At 38.6% G+C, this 26776-nt stretch overlaps 1 protein-coding gene across 3 annotated transcripts in view; it reads right to left on the minus strand.

The window, feature by feature from the left end:
• LOC132268291 (GPCR-type G protein 1) overlaps positions 1-26776 on the minus strand; it is a 103339-nt gene that overhangs the window by 11651 nt on the left and 64912 nt on the right. For all 3 annotated transcript variants that reach the window (XM_059769124.1, XM_059769126.1, XM_059769125.1), the window contains exon 11: positions 5845-5916. In XM_059769124.1, the coding sequence (XP_059625107.1) occupies positions 5845-5916 (72 nt within the window). The remainder of the gene's footprint in view (positions 1-5844; positions 5917-26776) is intronic.

Genomic DNA, 26776 nt, shown 5'->3' on the forward strand with positions numbered 1-26776 from the left:
TGGACAAATTCAACCGGTTGCACTTTTCCCGAGCAACCGGACTAGTCCAGATTAGAAAAGGATAACTCTCTTTTCGTAAAATAAACTACTTTTTTTAAATTTCTTGATAAAACTTTAGAGAGGTGTCCTTGTACGATTTTGACCTATTTTCCAACATAAAAAAGGACTCTCTAACATCTATAAATACTCTTCTTCTCTCTTGATTAATTACAGGCTTAGATATTAATATTTTTACAATTGAGGGAGTTTTTCTTTTAGAGTATTTTTCACTGAAAATTACTTTGATTGTTCTGTGTTTTATTTCTTTGAGACCACATACTATTTACACGAGTGATTTTAGAATGGTTTTCTCAATCTGATCGATGGCGTACAGAGCTTCTTCAAGATTATCTTGGTCGTTTTATCCTTTCAACTTTGTGTTCGCAAGGAAGGAAGGGTTTAAATCGTGTTACAAAGGGGACAAAGTGTTTTGCGGAGCACTCATGTTCTTCCAGCAACCCGCAACCTGTCTACAAGAATTGAGGAGTAAGCCTGAAGTCTATAGCAATTGGACGAGGAGTCGCAAGCATAAGCCTGAGGTGATCAGCAACTGGGTCTTAGTAGAGTGGAGTGGGTGCGAGTCTGTGACAGTCTGTTGTACTGTGCTTCGAGATAGTGGATTGTTTTGCTCAAGATGACGGAATCTCCGTGGTTTTTTCCAGAAAAGGTTTCAATAAAAAATCGGATAAAGGAGCAAGTTTAAACTATTCCAACCCCACCCCCCCCCCCCCCCCCCCCCCCCCCCCCCCTCTCTTCTCTCTTCCTCTTAGGTTGTTTTAAATCAAACTTCCACATCCATTCCGCATAGCCAACTGATGTAATACATGAGAACAGTGCATGAACAGTGTTTTCTAGTTTCTATTTTACGAAAGTTTTCATTGTTTTAATTTCCTAATAGTTTAGTATTTGTTTTAGGAAAGTTTTCAGTGATTTAATTTTCTAAATAGTTTGGTGTTTGTTTTAGGAAAGTTTCCATTAATTTAATTTCCTATATAGATTAGGATTTGCTTAGGTGTATAAATACATGCTATTGTAATAGTTTAGGAATAAATTTTTCTATTATTAATATCAGAAAATCGAGAGTTTCTCTCAACCTCTTCTCGTGGATTTTAGTCTTTAAAGAATACGTTGCTATTCTTAATCATTTTGCTTGCTTTCATTGATCCGCTGCGTCAAGTTGGTATCAGAGCCATTCTCCATGGATGGTGATCAAGGAGAACATGCGGTGACTCTGGAAGAATGTCAAGAATTGCGTCAGGAACTCAAACAGGAGATTCAGATGGCAGTTGAACGTCTAACTAAAGCCATGAATCGTGTGCAGATTCGTAATAGGCATGATCAGGACGAACCTGATGGTGTGAATCAGCCACGACAAAGGACTGGAAATCAACGTGGTCCTCTTCAGCGTGCTAATAATCAGGGCCAGTGTCAACAGGACGTCGGGTCTAATTTGAGCAATGATCAGATTGAAGGTATTGTTCTAGCGCATGGAGATCGCGGGGCGAGATTTTCGGATGAAAATTGGCCTTCTATCTTTTAATGGTCAACTTGATATTGAAGATGTCTTGGAATGGCTTGAAGAAGTTGAAGACTTTTTCGAGTATTTTGAGATACCCGAGAACAAGCAAGTTCTGCTTGTAGCCTATAAAGGATGGGCATCAGCTTGGTGGAAACAAACACAGATTAACCGGAGGCGGCAAGGAAAACACCCTATGCAGTCATTGTAAAAGATGAAACGGCCATTGATGGCTAATTTCTTACCACCAAATTATGAGCAGATGTTGTATCAAAAATATCAGAATTGTCGGAAAGAGAATCCATCTGTCAAAGAGTCTATGGAGAAATTTTACAATAAGGATCGTGACATCAAGGTCGGTCAAGATAATTTTGTTGAAGCAACAAGTGATATTATTGAGATTGATCAAAAGCAAAATTGTGTTGCTCCACCTCTTGTAGTTGAGGATGATGAAATTGTCCTTACTTTAGTCGCAACAGATGCACCTCAATGGACTTCCAATAAGATGGAGTCCTTGGACAAAAGGGATAGTTTGAAAGAATTAGATGTAGAGCAGAACAAAGAAGTGGATGTTGGCATAGGATGTGCGGACACTTATTGCTACATAGACCCATATTTGAAGAGCAGTGGTACTAATGAGATTGAAGAAGTTGAGAGCATGATAACAAAGACTAGGGGTGAAGCAATGGTATGTGCTCAGAACGAGGATGATGTCATTTATAGAGACCTAGTTGATTGTTGTTCTAATATGCATGTTCCCTGCAAAATTATACTAGCATGTCCCTCATGGACAAAATGGTTTGCTTGTCTACCTAAAGGTGGAGAAAAGGAGAACTTGCTACTTTGCTAGTAGCTGACACACAAGACTTTACTGAAGTCTTCAATGGGAAGGTTCCTGTCTGGTCGAATTTTTGCACATATGATCAAGACAATTTCTGTTCTTTTGAGTTGCCAACGAAAATTGATTTGTCACACTTGGTGTTGTTTTGGGATAGGGCAACTAAGAAGCAAGTTTACAAAGCACTAAGGTCAAGTCGTTAGTGGTACAAAATTTTGTTCATACTTATATATGATGAACCGTCAGTGAAATTCAAGGACGACCACTGTTGAACTCAAGGGCGAGTTCTTTTAAAGAAGGGGAGCATGATGTAGTACATGAGAACAATGCATGAACAGTGGCGTGAACAGTGTTTTCTGGTTTCCATTTTCTGTTTTAGGAAAGTTTTCATTGTTTTAATTTCCTAATGGTTTAGTATTTGTTTTAGGAAAGTTTTCAGTGTATTAATTTTATAAATAGTTTGGTGTTTGTTTTAGGAAAGTTTCCATTGATTTAATTTCCTATATAGTTAAGGATTTGCTTAGGCCTATAAATACATGCTATTGTAATAGTTTAAGAATCAAAATTTTCTATTATCAATATTAGAAAATTGAGAGTTGCATCGGCTCATCACAAACCCTATTCCATCTATCATAGCAATCGCATCTAATCATCACAAGTGGAGAAACTTGTGTTGGAACAAGGGCGGCCGAGAACCTGTTTTGCTGCCTGCTTAATTGCTCAACATAAACATCCTTCTCTTATTAATTTTCAGAATAGGGGGATCCATCTACCATCTGCTTGTTCCTTATGCTTATCTGAAACGAATTCTAGAGATCTCTTGTTCTTGATCTGCCATTTGCAAGACAGGACTGGTCTTGGTTTTGATGACATCCTAAACTGGTCTATGCCTTTATTTTATAGGTTCAAACAACTTATAGACTGGTGTATTCTTCTTAGACCATTCACTGAGATCTAAGTTAAACAAAGATGGTTTTTGCTGCTGTTCTGTGGGCTATATGGGGTGAGAGGAATGCTAGATACCATCAAGGAAGTTGTCATTCTGCTATTGATGTTTATAAAGGGACATGGTTCCAGATCACTGATGCTGCTGGTATTCATTGGCAGGATATTGTTTCCAATGTGTATCCACATTGTGTTCTAACTTTGTTTTCTTTTGTACTGGAAGTGGTATTTTTTTATTTTTCTATTTTTTCTGTTCTGTTTGGAGTGTGAGGGTATGCCCACACGGCAATCATCTTGTACTGATTGTCATATATTTTGGTGATCCTTAATACATTACCAGCTTATAAAAAATAAAAGATGTTAAATTTTATCATTTTAAGTACATTTAAACTTGAAGTTACTTTTTCTAACAGTCTTAATATCTTTTTCTTTTGCATGCTTTTATTAAATTGGAGAACATGCAGAGGAAAGGGAAAGACACCAATAGAAATTAAAGCTTGTGAGGTTAAACAATGCATTGTTGATGACACTTGGTTGAATAACTTAGACTATCTCTTGAGTTTCGTAGAGCCAATGATTGAGACACTAAGAATAGCATATATGGTCTCTCCTATGCTGCATATTATATATCATGTGGGATACATTAATTGAAAATGTGAAAGTAATAATATATGAACATGAGAGAAAGGATGATTGGTGGCCAGTCTGATTTCTTTGATGCGTTCACCATGTGTTAGAGAGTAGATGGAATAAGATACACTCCTCAACATTGTATGGCATAATCATTAGTGCCTTAAATATATATATATATATATATAAAAGGCCAACAAAATATTGGGACTTGTGTAGGCTTACTTTTAATGTTTATTTTTATCATTTTAAGTACATTTAAACTTAAAGCTACTTTTTCTAACAGTCTAATATTTTTTTCTTTTGCATGCTTTTTATTAATTTATCAAAGGTGGAGATAAATTTGGCATCCATGTCAACACTTTGGCTGAGATTGCTGTGCTTTCAATTAATGGACCTGATTTGGAAATTATGACTTTTGATGATGAGGTCGATTTGGGGACTGAACAAGCAATATTACTTCAATTAGTTGAGGGTGAAAAACTTCAAGGCAGACACAAGTGACTAGGGGCAAAATAGTTTGAATTTTTTATTTTATTTTTTTATTTTGCTTTTTTTAATGAATTTTACCTGAAATTTGTACTTCTGAAATTTACTATGTGGTGTGAAAGTTACCATGGATGTTAATCTCTTGTAGATGCTATATATGATATGATAAATATTCGAAGATATGAATAATATAAATTCTTAAAATCTTAAGGTGTATCTTTCATAAAGTATATGACAGGTTGGTGCCTGGTCGTACTATGACTCAAGTGTTTTTTCTTGTCTTTTTTAAAATCAGGTAACATTTAATTTTGTTCTCCTTTATTTGTAGTGTTATAATTATTTTATTTAACTATAAGTTATAATCTGATGAGGGTGGGCCTAAAATCTTAAGGTGTATCTTTCATAAAGTATATGACAGGTTGGTGCCTGGTGGTAAGTGTTTTTTCCTTTCTTTTTTAAAATCAGGTAACCTTTAATCTTGTTCTCCTTTATTTGTAGTGTTTTAATTATTTTATTTAATTATAAGTTATAATCTGATTAAGGTGGGCCTTGGCGCAACGGTAATATTGCTCCATTGTGACCTGGAGGTCATGGGTTCTAAACTCAAAAACAGCCTCTCCATGCAGAGGTAAGACTGCGTGCATCTGACCCTCCACAGACCCTACAATAGCTGGAGCCTCGTGCACTAGGCTAGCCCTTTTTATAAGTTATAAACTGATATCAATATGCAACTGTGCAGTTAAGGAATCATTCAATCAAGATTCAAAGCCATCATGTATGTAGCAGCCTTTATCTTTTAATTAATTGTTTTACTGATTATCTATTTAGTTACTGTATATGTAGTGATTAGAACTGCAAGTCTAATATTTTGTATATTGTGTCCCAGGACGGCAGGACCCATATCTAAATATTGGTCACTTTCAGCCAAGTCCTCGTATCTTGTAATTTGATAGATTGATGAACCCAACCCCTAGATACGCACCCGCACCTGACACTCGTACCCGAGTTCAGGTAACATAGGCCTCCACTTTGGATAGAGAAACTCTTTATGAAGCACTATTTTCCTATAGGGTGATCATAGAAGTTGCAGTGTGAGTTTCCAAATTCATTGTCCAGGTCTAGCTTTCATTGGCAGCAAACAGACCAAGAACTTGTGATTCACTTCTGAAGTTTATAAGTGAATTCTTACTATTGTTTGTTAACCTGTTAGTAGAGAAAGGTAATGTAAACCAAGTATTAAAGTTTGACTTTGCCCATACACTCCTCTTTTAATGGGTTCCAAACTCTTTATTGAAAGCAATAATGAACTGCAATATGGTGGACCACCTAATAACACTATTCTAAAGTACACATGAAGTACAATATTTAACATAAGTAGCAAAATTACCTTCATTAGATTTGTTAAGAATCCGCGCACAGATATAATGATCAACATTCCAATGAATAAGAGGGATATGTACTGTACAAGAGGAGGAAGAAGAAAGGGTAAGAGAAAGTAATAACCATGGAAGAATTAAAATCTACTTATGATAATGACAATTGCAGGTAGCAATGTTAACAGGCGCAAAACCAGTTACTTGGATTTTGGAGTTCAACCAATGCAATATTTATAGGCATTTGATTCTTTGCTTTTCATTCTAGTCATCTAATGAAAAAAAATAACTTGTTGCAAGTTCAATTAAATTATGTGTATCATGTAGAAATTCTGTGTGTAAAATATTCTACTTCATATATTAACATCTTGTACAAGTATATAGGAAAGAGGGAAAGCTATACAAGGAAAAGAATAAAAATATTCCTACAAATCTCTTCCTAATTTAAAGCAATCAATCTATCCTATTTTACTGCAATCCATCTATCCTACAATCTTGTTCTAATTTACAATAGTCAGAAATCAATCAAATCCCTAAAATCAAGGGAAATAATATATATCTTCCTGTTGGAAAGGAGAATATTCGGCTGAGATTTATTGCTAATCTCTAGGGATTGCCTAGCTGTATTTTATGTTTCAATATAGGCCTAGTCAATTTTGTAAATAAGGAAAATTAGTTGTATAGTTATTCTGTTCCTTTTTTAATGCCTTGTATAGCCTAAGTAGTGTACATGTATATCATTCTCAATATCAATGAAATACCATTTCACTAAAACAATTCTCTCCTAATTCCATATTGTTTAGATGGTATCAGAGCAGGAACTTTATTTCGGACTCTTTTCTGCATTCCGAAAAAAATTACCAGGACTTATTCCTTGGTAAACTCCACATTGTTTTTCCTTTTCCTCTCAAATTGAAACCCTAGCTTCTCACGATGTCTGAAGTCTCTTCTAAGCCTACTGAAAACCGTGGTCCCAATTCTGATTCGCACTCTGTTCAGATAACCACTATACGTCTTAATGGAGACAATTTTCTGCGCTGGTATCAATCAGTGCATATGTATATTCGAGGGAGAGGAAAGATTGGGTACCTGACTGGTGATACAAAGGCACCTGATTTGAAGGGTACGACTTATGCCACTTGGGATGCAGAAAATTCCATGGTTATGGACTGGATAATATATGTGCTATCCAACTGCCAAGGTACTCTGGGATAATATTCACCAGGTGTATTCTGACCTTGGCAATCAATCCCAAGTGTACGAACTGCAACTACACGGAGAAATTCAACAAGGGGGAGACAACGTCACCAAATACTTCAATATGTTGAAAAGGCTATGGCAGGATCTGGATATTTTCAATGACTATGAATGGAAATCTCCAGATGATTGCAATCACCACAAGAAGACAGTGAAAAACGATCGCATCTACAAATTTCTCGCTGGCCTGAACATAGAATTTGATTAAGGGGAAGGATCATTGGTCGTGGCCCTCTTCAGTCACTTGGAGAGGTATTTGCTGAAGTTCGGAGGGAGGAAAGCCGCCGTAGTGTTATGCTCAAAAAAAAGGGGGCTAGGGCATCGATTGAAAATTCTGTCCTAGTCACTGCTAATACAAATGCGAGCAGAATTTCTAATAGCCAGCGCAGAGCTGAGGACAAGCCTTGGATATGGTGTGATTTCTGCAACAAAACCCGCCATACACGTGAGACATGCCGGAAGATTCATGGCAAACCGGCCAACTGGAAGAGCAGCAAGCCTGGAGACCGATCTGCTCGTGCAAATGAGGCTGATGCTAGTCCCTTCAGTAAAGAGCAGATGGATCATCTTCTGAAGCTGCTGAAATCCAATCTAGAGTCTGGTATTCCTTATGTTCCTTTGGTTCAAACAGGTAGCAACTCTAGTGCTTTCTCTTGCCATTCTAGTCCTACACCTTGGATCATTGATTCGGGTGCTTCTGATCACATGACAAATCTATCTCATGTATTTCACTCTTATTCACCTTGTTCCGATAATAAAAAATTTAGAATTGCAGATGGAAAATTTTAATCTATTGTAGGAAAAGGCTCTATCAAAATTTCTGAAAAAATCACCCTAAAATCTGTCCTTCATGTCCCTAATCTTGCATGTAATCTCTTATCTGTGAGTCAACTCTCTAAAGATTCTAATTGTCGTGTTACCTTTTTTGACTCACTGTAATTTTCAGGAGCTGAGCACGGGAATGATGATTGGTAGTGCTAGAATGGTGGACGGTCTTTACTATTTTGATGACAACTTCCTCCGTAATAAACAAGCTCAATGCTTTGGTACTAGTATTAGTTCTCTCTCTGTCCATGAACAAATAATGATTTGGCATCTTAGACTAGGACATCCTACTTTTTCTTATTTTAAGTATATATTTCCTGTTCTATTTAAAAATGTGGATTGTTCATCTTTTCAATGTGAAAGTTGTCATTTATCAAAAAGCCATCATACTACGTACAGTTCAAAACCATATGTGCCTCAAAACCATTTTACTTAATTCATAGTGATGTTTGGGGTCCTTTGAAAATTACCACATCTTCTGGAAAAAAACGGTTTGTAACTTTCATAGATGATCACACCCGGCTATGTTGGGTATATTTAATGAATGATAAATCTAAAGTTGAAAATTTGTTCAAAATTTTTTATAATATGGTTGAAAACAAATTTCAAACAAAAATAAGAATACTTCATTCTGATAATGGAACTGAGTATTTCAATCACTTTTTGGGAAAGTTTTTAAAGGAAAAGGGGATTCAACATCAATCTACTTGTAGTGATACTCCTCAACAAAATGGTATTGCCGAGAGAAAAAACTGACATTTACTTGAAGTTGCACGTGCCATTATGTTCTCAATGCATGTCCCAAAGTATCTATGGGGAGATGCTATTTTGACAGCATCTTATTTAATAAATAGAATGCCTACTCGTATTTTAAAATATATTACACCTTTAGAGTGTTTCAAAAACTTCTTGCCTGAAGGTCGAATTTTCTCTGACTTAGCCTTGAAAATTTTTGGGTGCACTGTGTTTGTTCACATACCTAGTAGGCTTCGATCCAAACTTGATCCTAGGGCAGAAAAATGTGTGTTTATCGGTTATGCGCCGAATAAAAGAGGCTACAAGTGTTATAATCCAAAAACAAAAAACACTTTTGCGAGTATGGATGTATCGTTTGTGGAAAGTCAGCCTTACTTTGGACAAAACTGTCTTCAAGGGGAGATAGTGAATAATGAAGCTCAGTTTTGGGAAACAGTTGTTCCTCTGCCTAATACCTTAGCTATTCCTCTACCTAATACCTTCTTTCCCGTACCTGCTCTATATCCTTCCACCTCTAATAATCAACACTCAGTGCTCCATGTTTACACTAGGGGTACTCATAAAAAGATGAAAACTTAGTAGAAATATATAAAAAGAAGAGAAGAGAGAATTGCGTAAAGGCTTGAATGAGATGAATTACTCATTCACAACTCTAGTATTTATAGATAAAATGAGCACATGTTCATATTACAAGAAAGGAAACTAAATCAAATAAAAATCAAATCACAACTTATTCTAAAGCATATTATATGGCATATTCTATAGCATAATCAAATCTCTACTAATATGGTAAGTCATTCTATAAATCGTGGTATCATAAATGCTAACACTCCCCCTCAAGTTGGTGCGTGGATATCTGCAACGCCCAACTTGGACAATGCATTCTCAAACACAATCTTGCTAACGCCCTTTGTAAGAATGTCTGCAAGCTGCTGAGAGCTTGTGACAAATGGAGTGCAAATTTGACCAGAGATGATCTTCTCTCGAATGAAGTGACGGTCCACCTCTCTTTGCTTAGTCCTGTCATGCTGAACAGGATGTGCTGCTATGCTAATGGCAGACTTGTTGTCGCAGTAGAGTGACAATGGAAGCGACACTGGAAGGCACAAGTCTGTCATCAAGGTTTTCAGCCAAAGCAACTCACCTACCCCAAGAGCCATAGCCCTATACTCTACCTCTGCACTAGATCGAGAGACAACATCCTACTTCTTACTGCGCCAAGTAACCAAGTTACCAACAATAGTGGTACAATAACCTGAAGTAGACCTCCTATCTGAAATTGAACCTGCATAATCAGCATCTGTCCAAGCCTCAACACGTAAGTGACCATGATTAGCAAACAAAATACCATGGCCTGGGCAACCTTTTAAGTAGCGAAGAATCCGAATAGCTGCATCAAGGTGTGGGGCACGAGGAGAGTGCATGAATTGACTCACGGCACTCACGGCATAAGCAATGTCAGGTCGAGTCATGGATAAATAGATGAGCTTCCCCACAAGTCATTGATACTGACCAATATCTGACAACAACTCCCCCTCAGAATCAGCCAACCGATGATTCTGCTCAATCAGAGTATCAGCAGGACGAGCGCCAAGCTAACCAGAAGTAGAAAGCAAGTCAAGAACATACTTAAGTTGAGAGATGAAAATGCCAGTCTCGGAGCGAGCCACCTCAATGCCCAAGAAGTACCGTAGGGGACCAAGATCCTTAATCTCAAACTGACGGCCAAGATAGCTCTTAACCTCATTAATTCCGGTAGTATCATCGCCGGTAAGAATAACATCATCGACATACACAATGAGAGCAATTGTCTTACTGCCTGAACGACGTAAAAACAAGGTATGATCAGCTGCACTTTGATGGAAACCAAACTTGAGCATAGCAGTGCCAAAGCGATCAGACCAAGCTCGAGGAGACTGCTTGAGGCCATATAAAGAACGACGAAGACGACATAACATACCAAAATGAGCAGGAGAACGAAAGCCCGGAGGAGGAACCATGTACACCTCCTCCTGCAAATCACCATTGAGAAAGGCATTCTTGACATCTAACTGAAATAGAGGCCAAGATCGAATTGCAGCAACGGAAAATAATACACGAATGGTATTCATATTGGCAACAGGGGCAAAAGTCTCTGGATAATCTATGCCATAAGTCTGAGCATAACCCTTGGCAACCAATCGGGCCTTGTAAAGAGCAACTGACCCATCTGGATTATGCTTAACTGTAAACACCCAACGACAACCCACAGCCTTTCGTCCAATAGGCAGCGGAACAATGTCCCAAGTCTGATTTTTCTCAAGTGCTTGTAGTTCTTCTGTCATAGCATCACGCCATTGAGGTTGTGCTAGTGCATCTGTAACACTGGAAGGAACAGGAACCGAGGCAACAGAAACAAGAAAACTCCGATAGGAGGGTGAGAGAGCATAATCAGAAACAAATTAGAAAGAGGGTAAGTATAAGAACGCTTATCCTTTCGAAGAGCAATGGGGCAATCATCAAGCGAAACAATAGCTTGAGAAGGCAGAGCTGGTGCCGAAGGAACAGGGCAGTCGATCGTGGGAGTAGAAGCTTGTACCTGTTGTCTCCGATTATAAACCTATGAAAAAGGAACAATTCCTCTACTGGAGGGGTATCGCGAGGAGGAATTATAGAAGAAGAAACAAGTAATGGTAGAGGAGTTGAAGACGAAAGAAGGTGATCATCCATTATATTCAATGGGAACCATTCACTCTGAGAACCAACTGAACCACTATAGTATGGTGTATGCTCAAAGAAAGAAACATCCATGGATATAAACCGCCGACGACTGGGAGGATGGTAACACCTATAACCTTTTTGAGAGTGAGAATAGCCCAAAAATACACACTTCAAAGCCTTGGGGTCAAGCTTTGTACGAGTTTGCCCCAACTGCTGAACAAAACACACACTCGAAGACTCACGGAGGAATCAAAAATAGAGATGAATTGGGATGTAAGATTGAGAGTGGGGCTGCAAAGTTAAGAATCCTAGAAGGAATCCTATTAATGATGTAAACGGTGGTAAGAACTGCATCTCCCCAAAATGACTGGGGAACATTCATGCCAATGCAGATTGCTCTGGCTAAGTCAAGGATGTGACGATTCTTTCTCTCAGAACGACCATTTTGTTGAGGAGTTTTAACATTAGCCAGCTGATGCTCAATCCCAAATTCTGTACATAACCGTTGTACCTCCCCATAAGTGTACTCTGTACCCTGGTCAGATCGGAATTTTTTAATGGTACGACCATATTGAGTCTAAACCATTGTCATAAAATTTTTAAAAATGGTGTATACCTCATTTTTCGATTTCATAAGATAAACCCAAGTAACACGACTATGATCATCAATGAACAACACGAAATATCGAAATCCAATACTAGAAGTAACTGGGCAAAGACCCCACACATCTGAATGAATAAGATCAAAAGGTGTTAAAGAAGATTTATTACTACTAGTAGAATAATTGGAACGAACATGTTTAGCCATATGACATGTTTCACAGGATGAATCTGACACTGCCACGTTGCAAAATAAGGAAGGAAATAAATGTTTTAAATAACCAAAAGAAATATGTCCTAAACGCATGTGCCAACGCATAAGCTGGGCTTTATTAGATGAAACAATATTAGAAAATGAAGCTGAATGTTCTTGAGGTAACAAAGGAGCATCCAACAGGTATAAACCGTCCACTTCACGCCCGCTGCCAATCGTCCGTTTCGATACCAGATCCTAAAAAATACAATGAGAGGGAAAGAATGTTACACTACAATTTAATTGTATGGTAACGCTACTAACAGAAATAAGATTTGTAGTCAACTTTGGAACATGAAGTGTATTTGACAAAGTTAATGAAGTAGTAACTGATATGTGACCCTTCCCAGCAATGGAAGATGGAGAGCCATCCGCAAGGCGGACCTTGCGTTGGCCAAAGCAGATACTATAAGATTGGAAGAGTGAGGACATACCAGTCATATTGTCTGAAGCACCAGAATCAATGATCCATGGTGTCGAAGATGTAGATACGCTATGTGCAGACGCAATAGTACCTGAGTGGGCATAAGTGGAGATTGGCTGAGATGATGCCTCCATTTGGTTGAAGAATTGCTTGAACTTGTCCAAATCAGCTTGAGTTAAGGTAACTGTGGTAGAAGATATAGAGGCAGGGTTGTCAGGAGTTGATAACGAGACTGGTTGTGTAACAGAATGTGCAGAGGATCGAGGCTGTTGTTTCTGTTGCTGTGGACGTCCATGTAGAGCATAACAACGAGATTTGATGTGACCAATTTTTCCACAATGGTCACACCGTCCACGTTGTCGTCCCAGAGGAGGACCGGTGGTAGTGCTCTGAACTGACTGGGATGGTGAAGTTCCTGAAAGGTTGGGAATCCGAACTGCCATAGTAGAACGATAAACAGAAGCAACACCTAATGGATGAGTCCGGCGGCTCTCATCTGACAACACATAGGAATATGCATCCTCAAGAGTAGGGAATGAAGATAAACCCAATAAATGAACACGAGCATACTCAAACTCGTGGTTCAACCCGGCAAGAAATTGAAACACTCGATTCTTCTCCACAATTCCTGCATATAAAACTGCATCATCTGGATCCTTCCAAGAGTGGAAGGAATCATAATATGACATCTTCTCCCAAATAACACGAAGCTTAGCGATGTAACCTGAAACTGTCAAGTCACTCTGAGAAATCCTGGTGATATCTCGCCCCAGTTGGAAAATTCGTGCATTATTCTGCCTCTGAGAATAAGTGCGTTGAACTGAATCCCAAATCTGCTTAGCAGTCTTCATAAACATATAGCCAACAGCTATGTTTGGTTTCATCGAATTAACTAACCAAGACATAACCATGGCGTTATCTGCAAACCACTGTGGATATGCCTTCTCAGACTTAGCTAGCTCTTTCTCAGAACCAGTAATATAGCCAATCTTGCCTTTGCCACCAATGAACATCTTGGCAGACTGTGCCCAAATCAAATAGTTGGAACCATCCAACTTCACTGTGGTGATTTGAAGTCCTGAATTTTCTGATGAGTTGGTGGGAAAAATGGCACCACCACCCACAGAATGTGAGCCAAGAGAATTAACAGTCGAGGACCCTGAATCTGCCATAATCTATCACACGACAATAAAAAGAACTCCAAAAAACACCACATATTCTGTTAATAAATCAAAGGGTCTCCTCACACCATTCCCGAAAAATCCAAATACATACCTTTTTTTAAGGAGCGCTGCCCGCTTACATATAGCTAGACAGCCTCCTTCTTAATATTCGGAACCTCTTTGTAAACTATTTTTTTTTTTTTACCCAAGCCCTTCTAGGTGTTGGAAACCAACTATCCCAATTTACCCAATCCTAGAAGAGTGAAAAAGAAATTGTAAAACTTAAAAATACCTGTTTTCGATCACAAAACAGCAACACAGAAAAACATGTGTAGGCATCGTCACACAATGTCACAAACAGCCTAAGGTAGCTGTCGCACAAGTAGCAAGGCTGCTGAAAGGTGTGGAAAGGTGTTGGCTCTGATACCAAGTAGAAATATATAAAAAGAAGAGAAAAGAGAGAATTGCGTAAAGGTTTGAATGAGATGAATTACTCATTCACAGCTCTAGTATTTATAGATAAAATGAGCACCTGCTCATATTACAAGAAAGGAAACTATATCAAATCAAAATCAAATCACAACTTATTATAAAGCATATTCTATGGCATATTCTAAAGCATAGTCAGCTCTCTGTTATTATGGTAAATCATACCATAAATCGTGGTATCATAAATGCTAACAGACTTGCCTACAACTCTAGCACAAGACAAACCACTGTCACCAAGCGATGGTCCATCTACTACTCCAGGTAACTCTAATCCTTCTTTGTCAAATTCCACTCCTACTACTTTCGATCTTGATGTACCTATAGCACTTAGAAAGGGAGTCCGAACCTGTACAGAACATCTTATTGCGAAATATGTGTCTTACCATAGGCTTTCTAAGTCTCATAAAGCTTTGACCTCAAAAATCTCCCACCTGTTTATCCCGAGAACCATTCAGGAAGCTTTAGATAATGCGGATTGGAAATTAACAGTTTTGGAAGAGATGAATGCTCTGAAAAAGAATGGGACTTGGGAGATAGTTAACTTACCCAGGGAGAAGACGGTAGGATGCAAATGGGTGTTTACAATGAAGTGTAGAGCTGATGGAAGTATAGAAAGGTACAAGGCACGTTTAGTGGCAAAAGGATTTACACAGACAGGAGACTTTTGCTCCAATCGCAAAGATTAATTCAATCCGTGTCTTACTATCCTTAGCAGTTAGTCTTGACTGGCCATTACACCAGCTGGATGTAAAAAAATGCATTCTTAAACGGGGATTTGGAAGAGGAAGGCTTTATGAGCCTACCACCACGGTTTGAAGAACGTCTTGGTGAGGGAAAGTGTGTAGACTAAGAAAATCCTTGTATGGCCTAAAACAATCTCCCAGAGCATGGTTTGAGCAATTTGGGAAAGCTGTAAAGGGCCACGGATATACACAAAGTCGGGAAGATCACACTATGTTCTATAAGCACTCAAAAGAAGGAAAGATTGCTATTTTGATTGTTTATGTTGATGATATAATATTAACAGGTGATGATCATGTTGAGCTCAAAAGACTCAAGAAAGTTCTTGCTGATGACTTTGAGATCAAGCACTTGGGAGCCTTAAAGTATTTTCTTGGAATGGAGTTTGCCAGGTCTAAAAAGGGCATCTTCGCGTCTCAACAAAAATATGTGCTAGATCTTCTTGGAGAGACAGGTCTACTCGGTTGCAAGGTAGCAGAGACACCAATTGAACCTAATTTGAAGCTCCAATCTGCTAAACCCGAAGATGTGAAGAACAGGGAACAATTTCAGAGGCTGGTTAGTAGAATGATGTATCTGTCGCATACTCGCCCATATATAGCTTTTGCAGTGAGCATGGTAAGTCAATTTATGCACTCGCCAAGTCCAGAACACTTCGAGGCTGTGTACAGAAGGTACTTAAAGGGATTACCAGGGAAGGGCCTATTGTTTGAAAAGCATGGTCATCTACAAATTGAAGTATATACAGATGCAGACTGGGCTGGGAGTATAACCGATAGAAGGTCAACCTCTGGCTACTGTACTTTTGTTGGAGGAAACCTTGTTACTTGGCGTAGTAAAAAGCAAAATGTGGTGGCAACAAGTAGTGCTGAAGCCGAATTTAGATCAGTTGCTCAAGGAATTTGTGAGGTGTTGTGGGTTAAGAGAATCTTAGACGAACTGAAAGTCTCAAGTCCCTCTCCGATAAAGGCATACTGTGGTAACAAAGCAGCAATCTCAATAGCACATAATCCTGTACTTCATGACAAAACCAAGCATGTTGAGGTAGACAAGCACTTCATCAAGGAGAAAATAGAGAACGGGCATATTTGTATGACCAATATACCAACTGATGAACAGATTGCAAATGTTCTTACAAAGGGTCTGTCCAAGAAACAATTTGAGAAATTGACAGGCAAGCTGGCTATGGAAGATAGCTTCAAACCAGCTTGAGGGGGAGTGTTTGAAAGGAGAATATTCGACTGAGATTTATTGCAGATCTCTAGGGATTGCGAGAATATTCGGCTAAGATTTATTGCTGATCTCTAGGGATTGCCTAGCTGTATTTTATGTTTAAATATAGGCCTAGTCAACTCTGTAAATAAGGAAAATTAGTTGCATAGTTATTTTGTTCCTTTTTTAATGCCTTGTATAGCCTATAAGTAGTGTACGTGTCAATATCAATAAAATACAATTTCACTAAAACAATTCTCTCCTAATTCCTTATTGTTTAGACTTCCAACACTCCCCCTCAAGCTGGAGCATAGATGTCTCGAATGCCTAGCTTGTCAAGTGCCAAATTGAAAATCGTACTTGACACTCCCTTTGTCAAAAACTACTAGCTGATGTTCTGTCTTCACAAACGAAGTGCAAATTAATCCACCTATCAACTTCTCCTTGATAAAGTGCCAATCTACTTCAATATGTTTAGAACGATCATGCTGAACTATATTGTGAGCAATGCTAATGGCAACTTTGTTATCACAAAAAAGCTTCATTAGATCCCTAGAATTAAAGCGCAACTCCTTTAACAAAGCTTTTAGCCACAACATCTCGCATATACCATGAGACATGGCTCTAAATTCTGCTTCAGCACTGAATCTGGCCACAACAGATTGTTTTTTACTATGCCACGTGACTAGATTCCCTCCCATAAAGGTGCAATATCCTGAAGTTGTTCTTCTATCTATTACAGATCCTGCTCAATCAGCATCTGGTTATCCTTCCACTTCGAGATGACCATGGTTAGAGAATGGCAAACCTTCCCAGGAACAGATTTTAAATACTTGAGAATATTGTGTATAGCTAACATGTGTGTTTCGTAAGGAGCATACATGAACCGACTTACTACACTCACTGCATAGGCTATGTATGTCAGGGTGAGTATGTGCCAAATATATTAGCTTCCCAACCAACCTTTGGTATCTCTCTCTGTCTATAGGTGTATCATTTGTGCATTCACCTAACCTGTGATTTTGTTTAATTGGAGTATCAACACGTTTGCAAGCCAACATTCCAGTCTCAAACAATAAGTCTAAGACATATTTTAGTTAGGAAACAAAGATCCCCTTCTTTGACCTAGCAACTTCAATACCCAAAAAATATCATAAAGACCCAAGGTCTTTGATCTCAAATTCTTTTGCCAGATATGCTTTCAGTTTACCATCTCCTCACCATCACTACCAATTACCACAATATCATCTATGTACACAATTAAGGCAGTAATCTTACCTCCAAGTGAATGCTTGAGAAAGAGTGTGTGATCTGATTGGCTATGGTGGTATCCATATTTCTTCATGGCTTGAGTAAACTTGCCAAACCAAGCTCTAGGTGACTGCTTGAGTCCATACAAGGATTTCCTCAATTTGCATACCTCACCTCTTTTAGAGGAATTAACAAATCCTGGAGGAAAGTCCATATATACTTCTTCTTCTAGGTCTCAGTGAAGAAATGCATTCTTCACATCAAACTGTTGAAGAGGCCACTCTAAATTTGCAGCTAAGGATAAGAGGACCCTTATTGTATTTATCTTCGCCATCGGTGCAAATGTTTCCTGATAATCTATCCCATAGGTTTGGGTATAACCTTTAGCTACCATCTACCTTATGCTTCACTGTGAATACCCATTTGCAACCAACCGCCTTCTTTCCCTTTGGTAGCTCAACAAGTTCCCATGTAGAATCCAACATGTTTCCTTAGTGTGGCGAGTACGCCCATAGTGATCACACCTTAACTTGCTTTTGTCATCTAGTTTCCCTCCTTTTGGAGGATTCGGCTTGTTCCATTGTTGTGTGGCAAGAGCAGACCTCTCACACAATAGTTCTTCTGGCTTAGGCTTAGTGTATACAGGTGCAGACATAGCCTTAATTCTACTCTTCTTGGCCTGGATACACGAAAACACATCTCTAACAAAAGTAAGGGCTGAATACTTACCTAACACTTGTACCCTGGCATGCTCGTATCTCGGATGCAGACCACCCAAGAACTCATAGATTTGATTCCTTTCTACCATAACATGAAATGCTTTAACACCAGCTGCACACACAGGTATGTAGTCTTGGTAGTGATCTAACTCTTCCCATTTAACAGAGCGGTATCAACAGCACATTCCATTTCACATGGTTGATAATAGTCGAGTTCTTACCACAAAGCTTGGAGGGCATTATAATATGCCTCCAATGTCCTTCCCCACTGAGTAGTAGCCTGAATACTACGCTTCAACTCATAAATCTGTGCCTTATTTCCTTCCACAGAATAAGTCTGAGATACTGCATCCCAAATATCTTTAGCTGACTTAAGCCGCATATACCAAAGATTAAGATTAGAGGTCACAGTTTGGAGGAGTCAAGAGCAGAGCATTGCATCTTTTGCAACCCAAGTCGTGAAAGTTGGGTTATTGATCGCAGGTCGGGGTTTTTCCTAGTTAAATACCCCAACTGGCCTTTGCAGGTAATATACAGCTTCACAAAGTGTGACCAAGCTAGATAATTGGTGCCATCAAGTTTATGAGGCATCAACTTGACATTCATCAAATCTTGATGCGTGTTAAATGCAGTTAGAGGAATCATTAGAGTCTGAGAATCAATCTCAGAAGTCACAGAAGTTTCAATCTTGTTTGCCATGAAGTCAAATAAGGATACCTGGTCTGTGGTCGCGATATGGGTTGATTTGACCAAAGAGCCAATTTGGAAGCAGCTAACCTCATTTTCTTTCTCTAGATCCTGTATTTCTTCTTATTTGATTTTGTAATCTGGGAATCGAGCAAAACTTGCTCGACCAGTGGGCAGGGCTGTTGGTAGGTTCTTGGGTGATAGAAAAAACTGGTGTTTGGGTAATAAGATGTATTTGCATAAAACCCTAAAAGAAAAATAGGGTTTTAAAATTCTTTTCCAGATGGCTCTGATACCATGAAGATTTTTCTAGAGATAAAGGAATAGGAATAATTCTCTATGGTTATTCTTCTCCTTGTGGAGGATTTAAATAGTACACAAATAATTACAAAGAAGGAAAGAAATAATTACAAAGAAGCAAAGAATTAAAAACTAAAAAATCAGCTCCTATAACTATGCTAATCAACACCTAATCAGCACATGTGCACCTAGTTATCTATATATGTTAATGTTTATATATATATATATATATATATATATATATATATATATATATTTATGTTAGGTCATTATGTAATTACATATAGTTCGTAGGGTCATTACGTAATTAATGGATTTCGTTATTTTGTGACATTTGTGGACGATCATTCTCACATGACTTGGTTGTTTTTAATGAAAAATCGTTCTGAGTTATTCTCTATTTTTCAAATGTTTCGCAAATAAATAAAAACTCAATTTAGATGTTCCATTAAAGTTTTACGTTTTGGCAATGCCAAAGAATATTTCTCGGACCCTTTTAAGACTTATTTTCATGCTAAAGGCATCATTCAACAATCATCTTGTACTTATACTCCTCAACAAAACGGAGTAGCTGAACGTAAAAATAGTCATCTCCTGGAAGTATGTCGTGCCCTTTTATCCATATGCATGTTCCCAAACGTTTTTGGAGTGATGTTGTTCTCACGGCCTGCCATCTTCTTAATCGGATGCCCTCATCGGTATTACAAAGGAAATCTCCTCACTCTGTTCTATTTCCCAACTCCGCATCGTTTAATCTTACTCCTCGGATCTTTGGATGTGTGTGTTATGTCCATAACCTTGGGCCCGGTCTTGACAAACTCGACCCTAGTGCCACTAAGTGTGTTTTTCTTGGGTATTCTCGCACTCAGAAGGGTTATCGTTGCTACAGTCCTCATTTTCAACGCTATTTCACTAGTGCTGATGTCTCCTTTTCTGAGTCTCCCATTTTTTTCTGATTCTACTACTCCTCTCAATATTACTCCAGAGCCACCTATGCCAACTGTTCCCTCTCTATTTCCTGCTCCCGCACCTCCTCGCTCCATTGTCCCTTTGTAGGTTTATACTCGACGACCTCAACCGCTTACTTCGCTCCCTCCATCTCCTTCAAAGTCTTCGGATCCGACGCCGTCTACTATGCCTGATGATTTGCCTATTGCTCTTCGTAAGGGTTCTCGGTCATGTGTTACTGCACATCCCATTTCTAACTTTGTCTCCTACCATAATGTGTCATCCTTTTTATCTTGTTTTTTATCCAACGTGTCTGCTACTTTTGTTCCCAAGAGTTTGCAGGTTGCTCTCTCTAATTCGGATTGGCGCAAAGCCATGGCAAATGAAATGGATGCCCTTCACCGTAATCGGACTTGGGATCCTGTTCCCTTACCTCTGGGCTCCAAAACGGTTGGTTGTAAGTGGGTTTACATTGTTAAATACCTTCACGATGGGTCTATTGAGCGGTTGAAGGCTCATCTAGTGGCAAAAAGGTACACTCTAACTTATGGAGTTGATTATGATGAGACTTTTCCCCTATTGCTAAGATTTCTTCTATTCGGGTACTTATTTCCATTACTGCGAGTAACTAGCCGTTGTTTCAATTGGATGTCAAAAATGCCTTCTTACATGGTGACTTGGTTAGATAAGTTTATATGGAGCAACCACCTAGGTTTGTTGCTCGGGGAGAGTATCGTCACACTGTTTGTCGCCTTAAAAAGGCCCTGTATCAATTGAAACAATCTCCACGGGCTTGGTCTAGAAAATTCTTTGAGGCGGCATTAGAATTTGGTCTTAACAGATGCCAGACCAATCATTTGGTATTTCAGCAACGCACTAAAGCTGGCTTTATTTTTCTTGTGGTGTATACAGATGATATTGTGATCACATGTGATGATTCTTAAGGCATTACTAAGTTCAAGTTGTTTCTGCAAAATCGATTCCACACTAAAGACTTGGGTAAACTTAGATATTTCTTGGGTATTGAAGTTGTTAGATCCAAGAAGGGTATAAGTTTATCTCAACGAAAATATGTGTTGGACTTATTAGAAGAAACGAGTATGTTAGGTGGTCGTCCGGTTGATGCTCCAATGGATTCAAATACAAAACTTGTGTCTGATGAGGGTGATCTATTTAATGACCCGGGAAGATTTCATCGTCTTGCTGGGAAATTAATTTATCTCACTATCACTCGACCTGATATTTCATATGCAATTAGTGTTGTAAGTCAGTTCATGGGAGCTCCTAGAATGCCACATTGGATTGATGTTCTTCGGATTATCCGATATCTCAGGTAAGCTCCAGGTTTTGGGTTACTATATAAATCAAATGGTCATCTCAGGGAGAAAGGTTTTAAAGATGTTGACTGGGCTGGTTCTCCTTCAGATAGGAGATCTACTACAAGCTACTGCACATTTGTAGGAGGAAATCTTGTTACATGGAGAAGTAAAAAGCAAATGGTGGTAGCTCGATCTAGTCCTGAAGCTGAGTACAGGGCAATGGCCCATACCACTAGTGAATTGACATGGATACAACATTTTCTAAAAGAACTTGGGCTGACAGTTGAAGCTCCTACTCCATTGTTTTGTGATAATCAAACAGCTATTCACATTACATCAAATCCTGTGTTTCATGAGAGGACTAAACATATTGAAGTTAATTGTCACTTCATTCAAGAAAAAATATTAAGTGGGAGCATCTCTACTCCATTTGTGAAGTCTGAAGATCAATTAACTGATATGTTCATCAAAGCGTTTGGTCACAAACGGTTAAGGACTATCTGTTCCAAGCTGGGATTATTTGATATATATTCTCTAGCTTAAGGGGGAGTGTTAGAACGTTTATATATATATATATATATATATATATATATATATATATATATATATATATGTTGGGTCATTATTTTAATTACATATAGTTGGTAGGGTCATTATGTAATTAGCTCACTCTTGTATCTTTATATAAGCCTTTGTTGGCTTAGGGTTTTGTAATATATGAGATATACAATTCTATAGCCTCCATGCTCTCTCTCTCTCTCTCATCAGTTTGAACAGTTAACAATTATATAGTCAACAATACAGCGAATCATCTATATATGTCAACAGTTTTACCATTCTCAAATTGGAGTGCAACCATTTTTATATGGTGGTATTAAGTTTAGTTAATGGGTTGACTTGAATTGGGTTATGAGATGACCAGGTTAATTCGTTAGCCCATTAAAGCGAAGGTGAGTTTGGGCCCATATAAGATCCTCACCACTAGCCCAACTTTGAGTGTTAAGCAAGAGAGAGTGGAATTAGTGTGTTGGGTATAGAGGGTGATTTGGGCACTCCAAGAGAGTCTAGGAAGTGCTTTAGGCACTCTAGCTTTGCCTATATACATAAATGGTTATAAACCCTAAGGCATCATCAAGCACTTTAAGCTTTGTTTACATAGAGAGGGTTATACATCCTAAGGATCATAAAACATTAGAGAATTTAATCTCTATAAGACAAATACACCATACGTTCCCACACACTTTCTCTCTCAAGACTCACATAAGTCTTAGCTTAGGGAACTCACAAATGGATCATAGTGGTGATATAATTGGGCACTGAAGGTTATAGGAGCGAGAAGGAGCAAAGGAGGAACAAGAAGAGAGGAGATCCAATGCGTAGGAGCTTGAATCTTGAAGTGGGTCTACAAGGGTGAGCTTCTTTTACTCTTGTTTTGTGTCTCTACATATCATTCATACATAGTTTTTGAAAATGGTTTGTAACTCTACGCATCTCAAGTCTCAGATGCTTCCAAGTTATCGTTGAAAACCCATTTCCTTCAAGGAGATGGTTGAGTTCTTGAATTTATTGTATAGTCAGGCCGCGGCAAGTGTGGGAACAGATAAGTTAATTTGGGTGGGCTTGAGCTATTGGAAATTTGAGGTCTGCTCATTCTATTGTCGTTTGCTAAATGTTCATGAGACATCTTTGAATGGGAAAGAATTTGGCAGTCAGGAGCCCCACTAAAGGTAGCCTTTTTGGGTGGTCTGCAGCTGGGGGGTGGATCTTGAATATTGACAATCTGAGAAGGAGGCGGCAGATTATTGTCAATTGCTGTTGTATACGGAAGAGGGCCGAGGAGACAATTGACCATCTTCTTCTTCATTGCCCCAGAGCTGGGGATGAGTTGGGATTTGCTTGACCATTTTTGGGATCCAATGGATGATGCTAGAGTCCACGGTGAGCTTGATTTCACGCTTGGGGTGGTTGCCGAGTGTGCCCCCAAGTTAGAGATGCGTGGAGGACAGCCCCTCTCTGCTTGTGGTGGGCTTTATGGAAGGAGACGAATAGGAGATTCTTTGACGAGGTGGAGTCTCATTGGGGGGTGTTTAGATATGTAGTTCTTAACTCTATAATTTTGGGTTCAGGGTTCCATTTGTAAAACTCTGGAAATTCGTTTATCTTTTGTGCATAGTTTTTGTGCCATTGTTCTAGGCTGCGTCGCCCTTTTAGGTGCCTTTCAATGAATACTTCTCAAAAAAAAAAAAAAAAAGTCCGTCCTTAATCTTTGTTCTATTACCCTTTTCTATAGTTTCGTTGTATGAATCATTAATTTAATTCTTCTGGAGTTACTACACTTGTGTATATCCCATTTATTTTTGTAAATTGGTACTACTGTACTTTTTCTCCACTCATGTGACATCATGTCTTCTTTTAGAATGTTGTTAAACAACTTTGCTATCCATTCAATTCATGCCATTCCTAACATTCTCCAAGCCTCTATAGATATATATTCAGGGCCCACCGCTTTATTATTTCCTATCTTTTTAAGGGTGTTATCTACTTTCTTATTGGTGATTTTACTATCATTCCTATATTAAATTTGAGCCCATCTACTACAATATATGTTTTAATTCGAGTATTTGCCAATAGTTCCCTTACTACAAATGGATACGCATGGGATGTTGATTGCGGATGAGAGGAAACTTGCTCCTGGATGCAGCCTATTGGCACTCGCCATCTATTTTCATTCCACTCTTTGACAACAACAACAACAACAACCAAACAAAAAAAAAAAAAAAAAACGTTGTTGAACTCCTTGACAACATAAAAAAACCAAAAACTCTGCCCTCCATGAAAACATATAGATATATATTTTAAACAAATACATACAAACATGTCAAAACATTATCATGTGGGCTTAAGGCAAGGATGATGATGTTGAAACATTATAAATTTAAACACTTGTAACCGTCGCAAAATCACAAGTCAATACTCAACAAGTGCTTGTTTGCAAGTCTTGGCAAACATGTTATATAAACCAAGATTTATTACTTCATTTTTTTTTTTAAGTGTTATAAAGCATAAAACGGAAGCGAAGGGAAATTAAACGAGTAAAACACACAGATATTATGTGGTTCAGCCACTAGGGCCTACATCCATGGTACAAAGAGCCCAAAGGGCTACATAACTTTTTATAATACTCTATCAATTCATATACAATACAATGGTGGTGGAGGCTCCTTTATATAGGAGAAGAATTATGAGAATGGAAAGAATTAGAAAATAGGAAACAAGGAGAATTTTTCTCCTTGATTCTTCTAGTAACATCAAATCTTCAATAACAGGAAACAACAACAATTACCGACAGATTTTCCTCCACTAATTCCTCCATTAAATCTTCAACACTCCCCCTCAAGTTGGAGCATAAATGCTAAACTTGCCATTAAGATAACGAGTAACAGAAGAGAGAAAACGAAGAACAATGCTACCGAACACACTGGTAGCCCAAACAAGTCGATAAAAACTGCCGAAGACACGGCAAAGATGAAGACAATGCTACCAAACACACCGGCAAACCAAACAAGTCAACAAAAAACTGCCTGAGAAACAACAAAGGTGAGGACAATTCTACCGAACACACCAGCAGCCCAAACAAATCGATAAAAACTGTCGGAGATACGGCAAAGACGAAGATAAGGCTACCGAACACATCAGCAACCCAAACAAGTCAATAAAAACTGTCAGAGACACAACAAAGGCAAAAAACATTATTGCCGAACAAACCGGTAGCCCAAACAAGTCACAAATTGCACCTAAGGGTCCGAACCTAGGAAGAGAAATTTGGGTCTGATACCATGTTGTAAAGCATAAAACGGAAGCGAAGGGAAATTAAATGAGTAGAACACACAGAAATTACGTGGTTCAGCCACTAGGACCTACATCTACGGTACAAAGAGCCCAAAGGGCTACATAACTTTTATACTCCTCTCTCAATTCATATATGTCAAAGTTGAAGAGAGAGATCAAAAATGAAGCACACAAGGATCCACGCACAAAGCCCAAAGGGCTACATCATCTTTATTATTTTCTATATCTTTCTATACAATGATCACTTCTATTTATAGGTGACAGAATACAAGTGATAAATATGAAAAATACATTGATGGAAGATTCCTAAAATTAATACCATAAATCACTCCAATCAAATATTCTATTATAGGCTAAAATCTCTCCTGTGAAATTCTCATATCAAATATTATATCAAGGAGTAATTTAAGGGTTCCTATAATAATATTTTCCAACAATATACAATACAATGGTGGAGGCTCCTTTATATAAGAGAAGAATTACGAGAATGGAAATAATTAGAAAATAAGAAACAAGGAGGATTTTTCTCCATTGATTCCTCAATAATAGGAAACAATATCAATTGCTGAAAGATTTTCCTCCACTAATTCCTCCATTAAATCTTCAATAATAAGTAAAAATGTATTAGAAAGCGTTCAAAAGGAACGCGTCCCAAGAGCTATAAAGATACCGAAACAAAAAGGGAGTCCTATGGCCCCAAAGAACCCAAAAAGTCCACGATTTCATCTAAAGATATACAATTTCTCCCCATCACCCAACTAAAAAGAGAACAAATAATACAAAACTTCAACGCCCCAATGGAGGATTCATCCCCATCAAAAGATCTTCTATTCCGCTCTTTTCAAAGACTCCACCAAACACAAAGGGGAGTCGCCCTCCAAGAGTCACGAGCATGAACCCCTGTGGCCCCTCCAAACGTCAATCAAATCCCTTGAAGTCCATAACCTCCCTATACAAAACACGTCACTATGTGCGATTTCACCACACTAGGGGCAATTTGTGAGGCGAACTGTTTTTTGTGTTTTGCTTGATTGGGATGAAATCCTTTCTAGAAATTGCAAGACTACCAAGCATCTCGCTTGGTGGGGAAGTGAAGTCGGCAGTTCCTCACCGTGGACCATCATTGTACATTGACGGGGAGTCTGTCGGAGGAAGGAAGTTTGTTCTCTCCTCTTATTTGGTCGGAAGGTTTGATAAGGAAGTGGGGAGTTGTGATCGTGTGAAAGAATGGGCAGCGCGGGCTTGGAATACGACCTGTGGAGTGGGGGTATCACCGTTATCCGACTCACTGCTTCTTTTCCGGTTTCCTTCTCAGGCAGAGGCCAAACGTGTGCTGAAACAAGGGCGACGTCAGTGGGGTTCTGCAACTTTGAGGATCGACGTGTGGTCCTTTCGTGTTGGATGTTGTGGCGTTCTCAGTGATCAAGGTCTTAAGCAGATCTGGTTGTTTGGC

Source organism: Cornus florida, unplaced genomic scaffold (genome assembly GCF_030987335.1).
Source record: "Cornus florida cultivar Cherokee Brave unplaced genomic scaffold, ASM3098733v1 CherokeeBrave_3.0.0_Hap2_Chr08, whole genome shotgun sequence".
In the NCBI taxonomy this organism is placed as follows: domain Eukaryota; kingdom Viridiplantae; phylum Streptophyta; class Magnoliopsida; order Cornales; family Cornaceae; genus Cornus; species Cornus florida.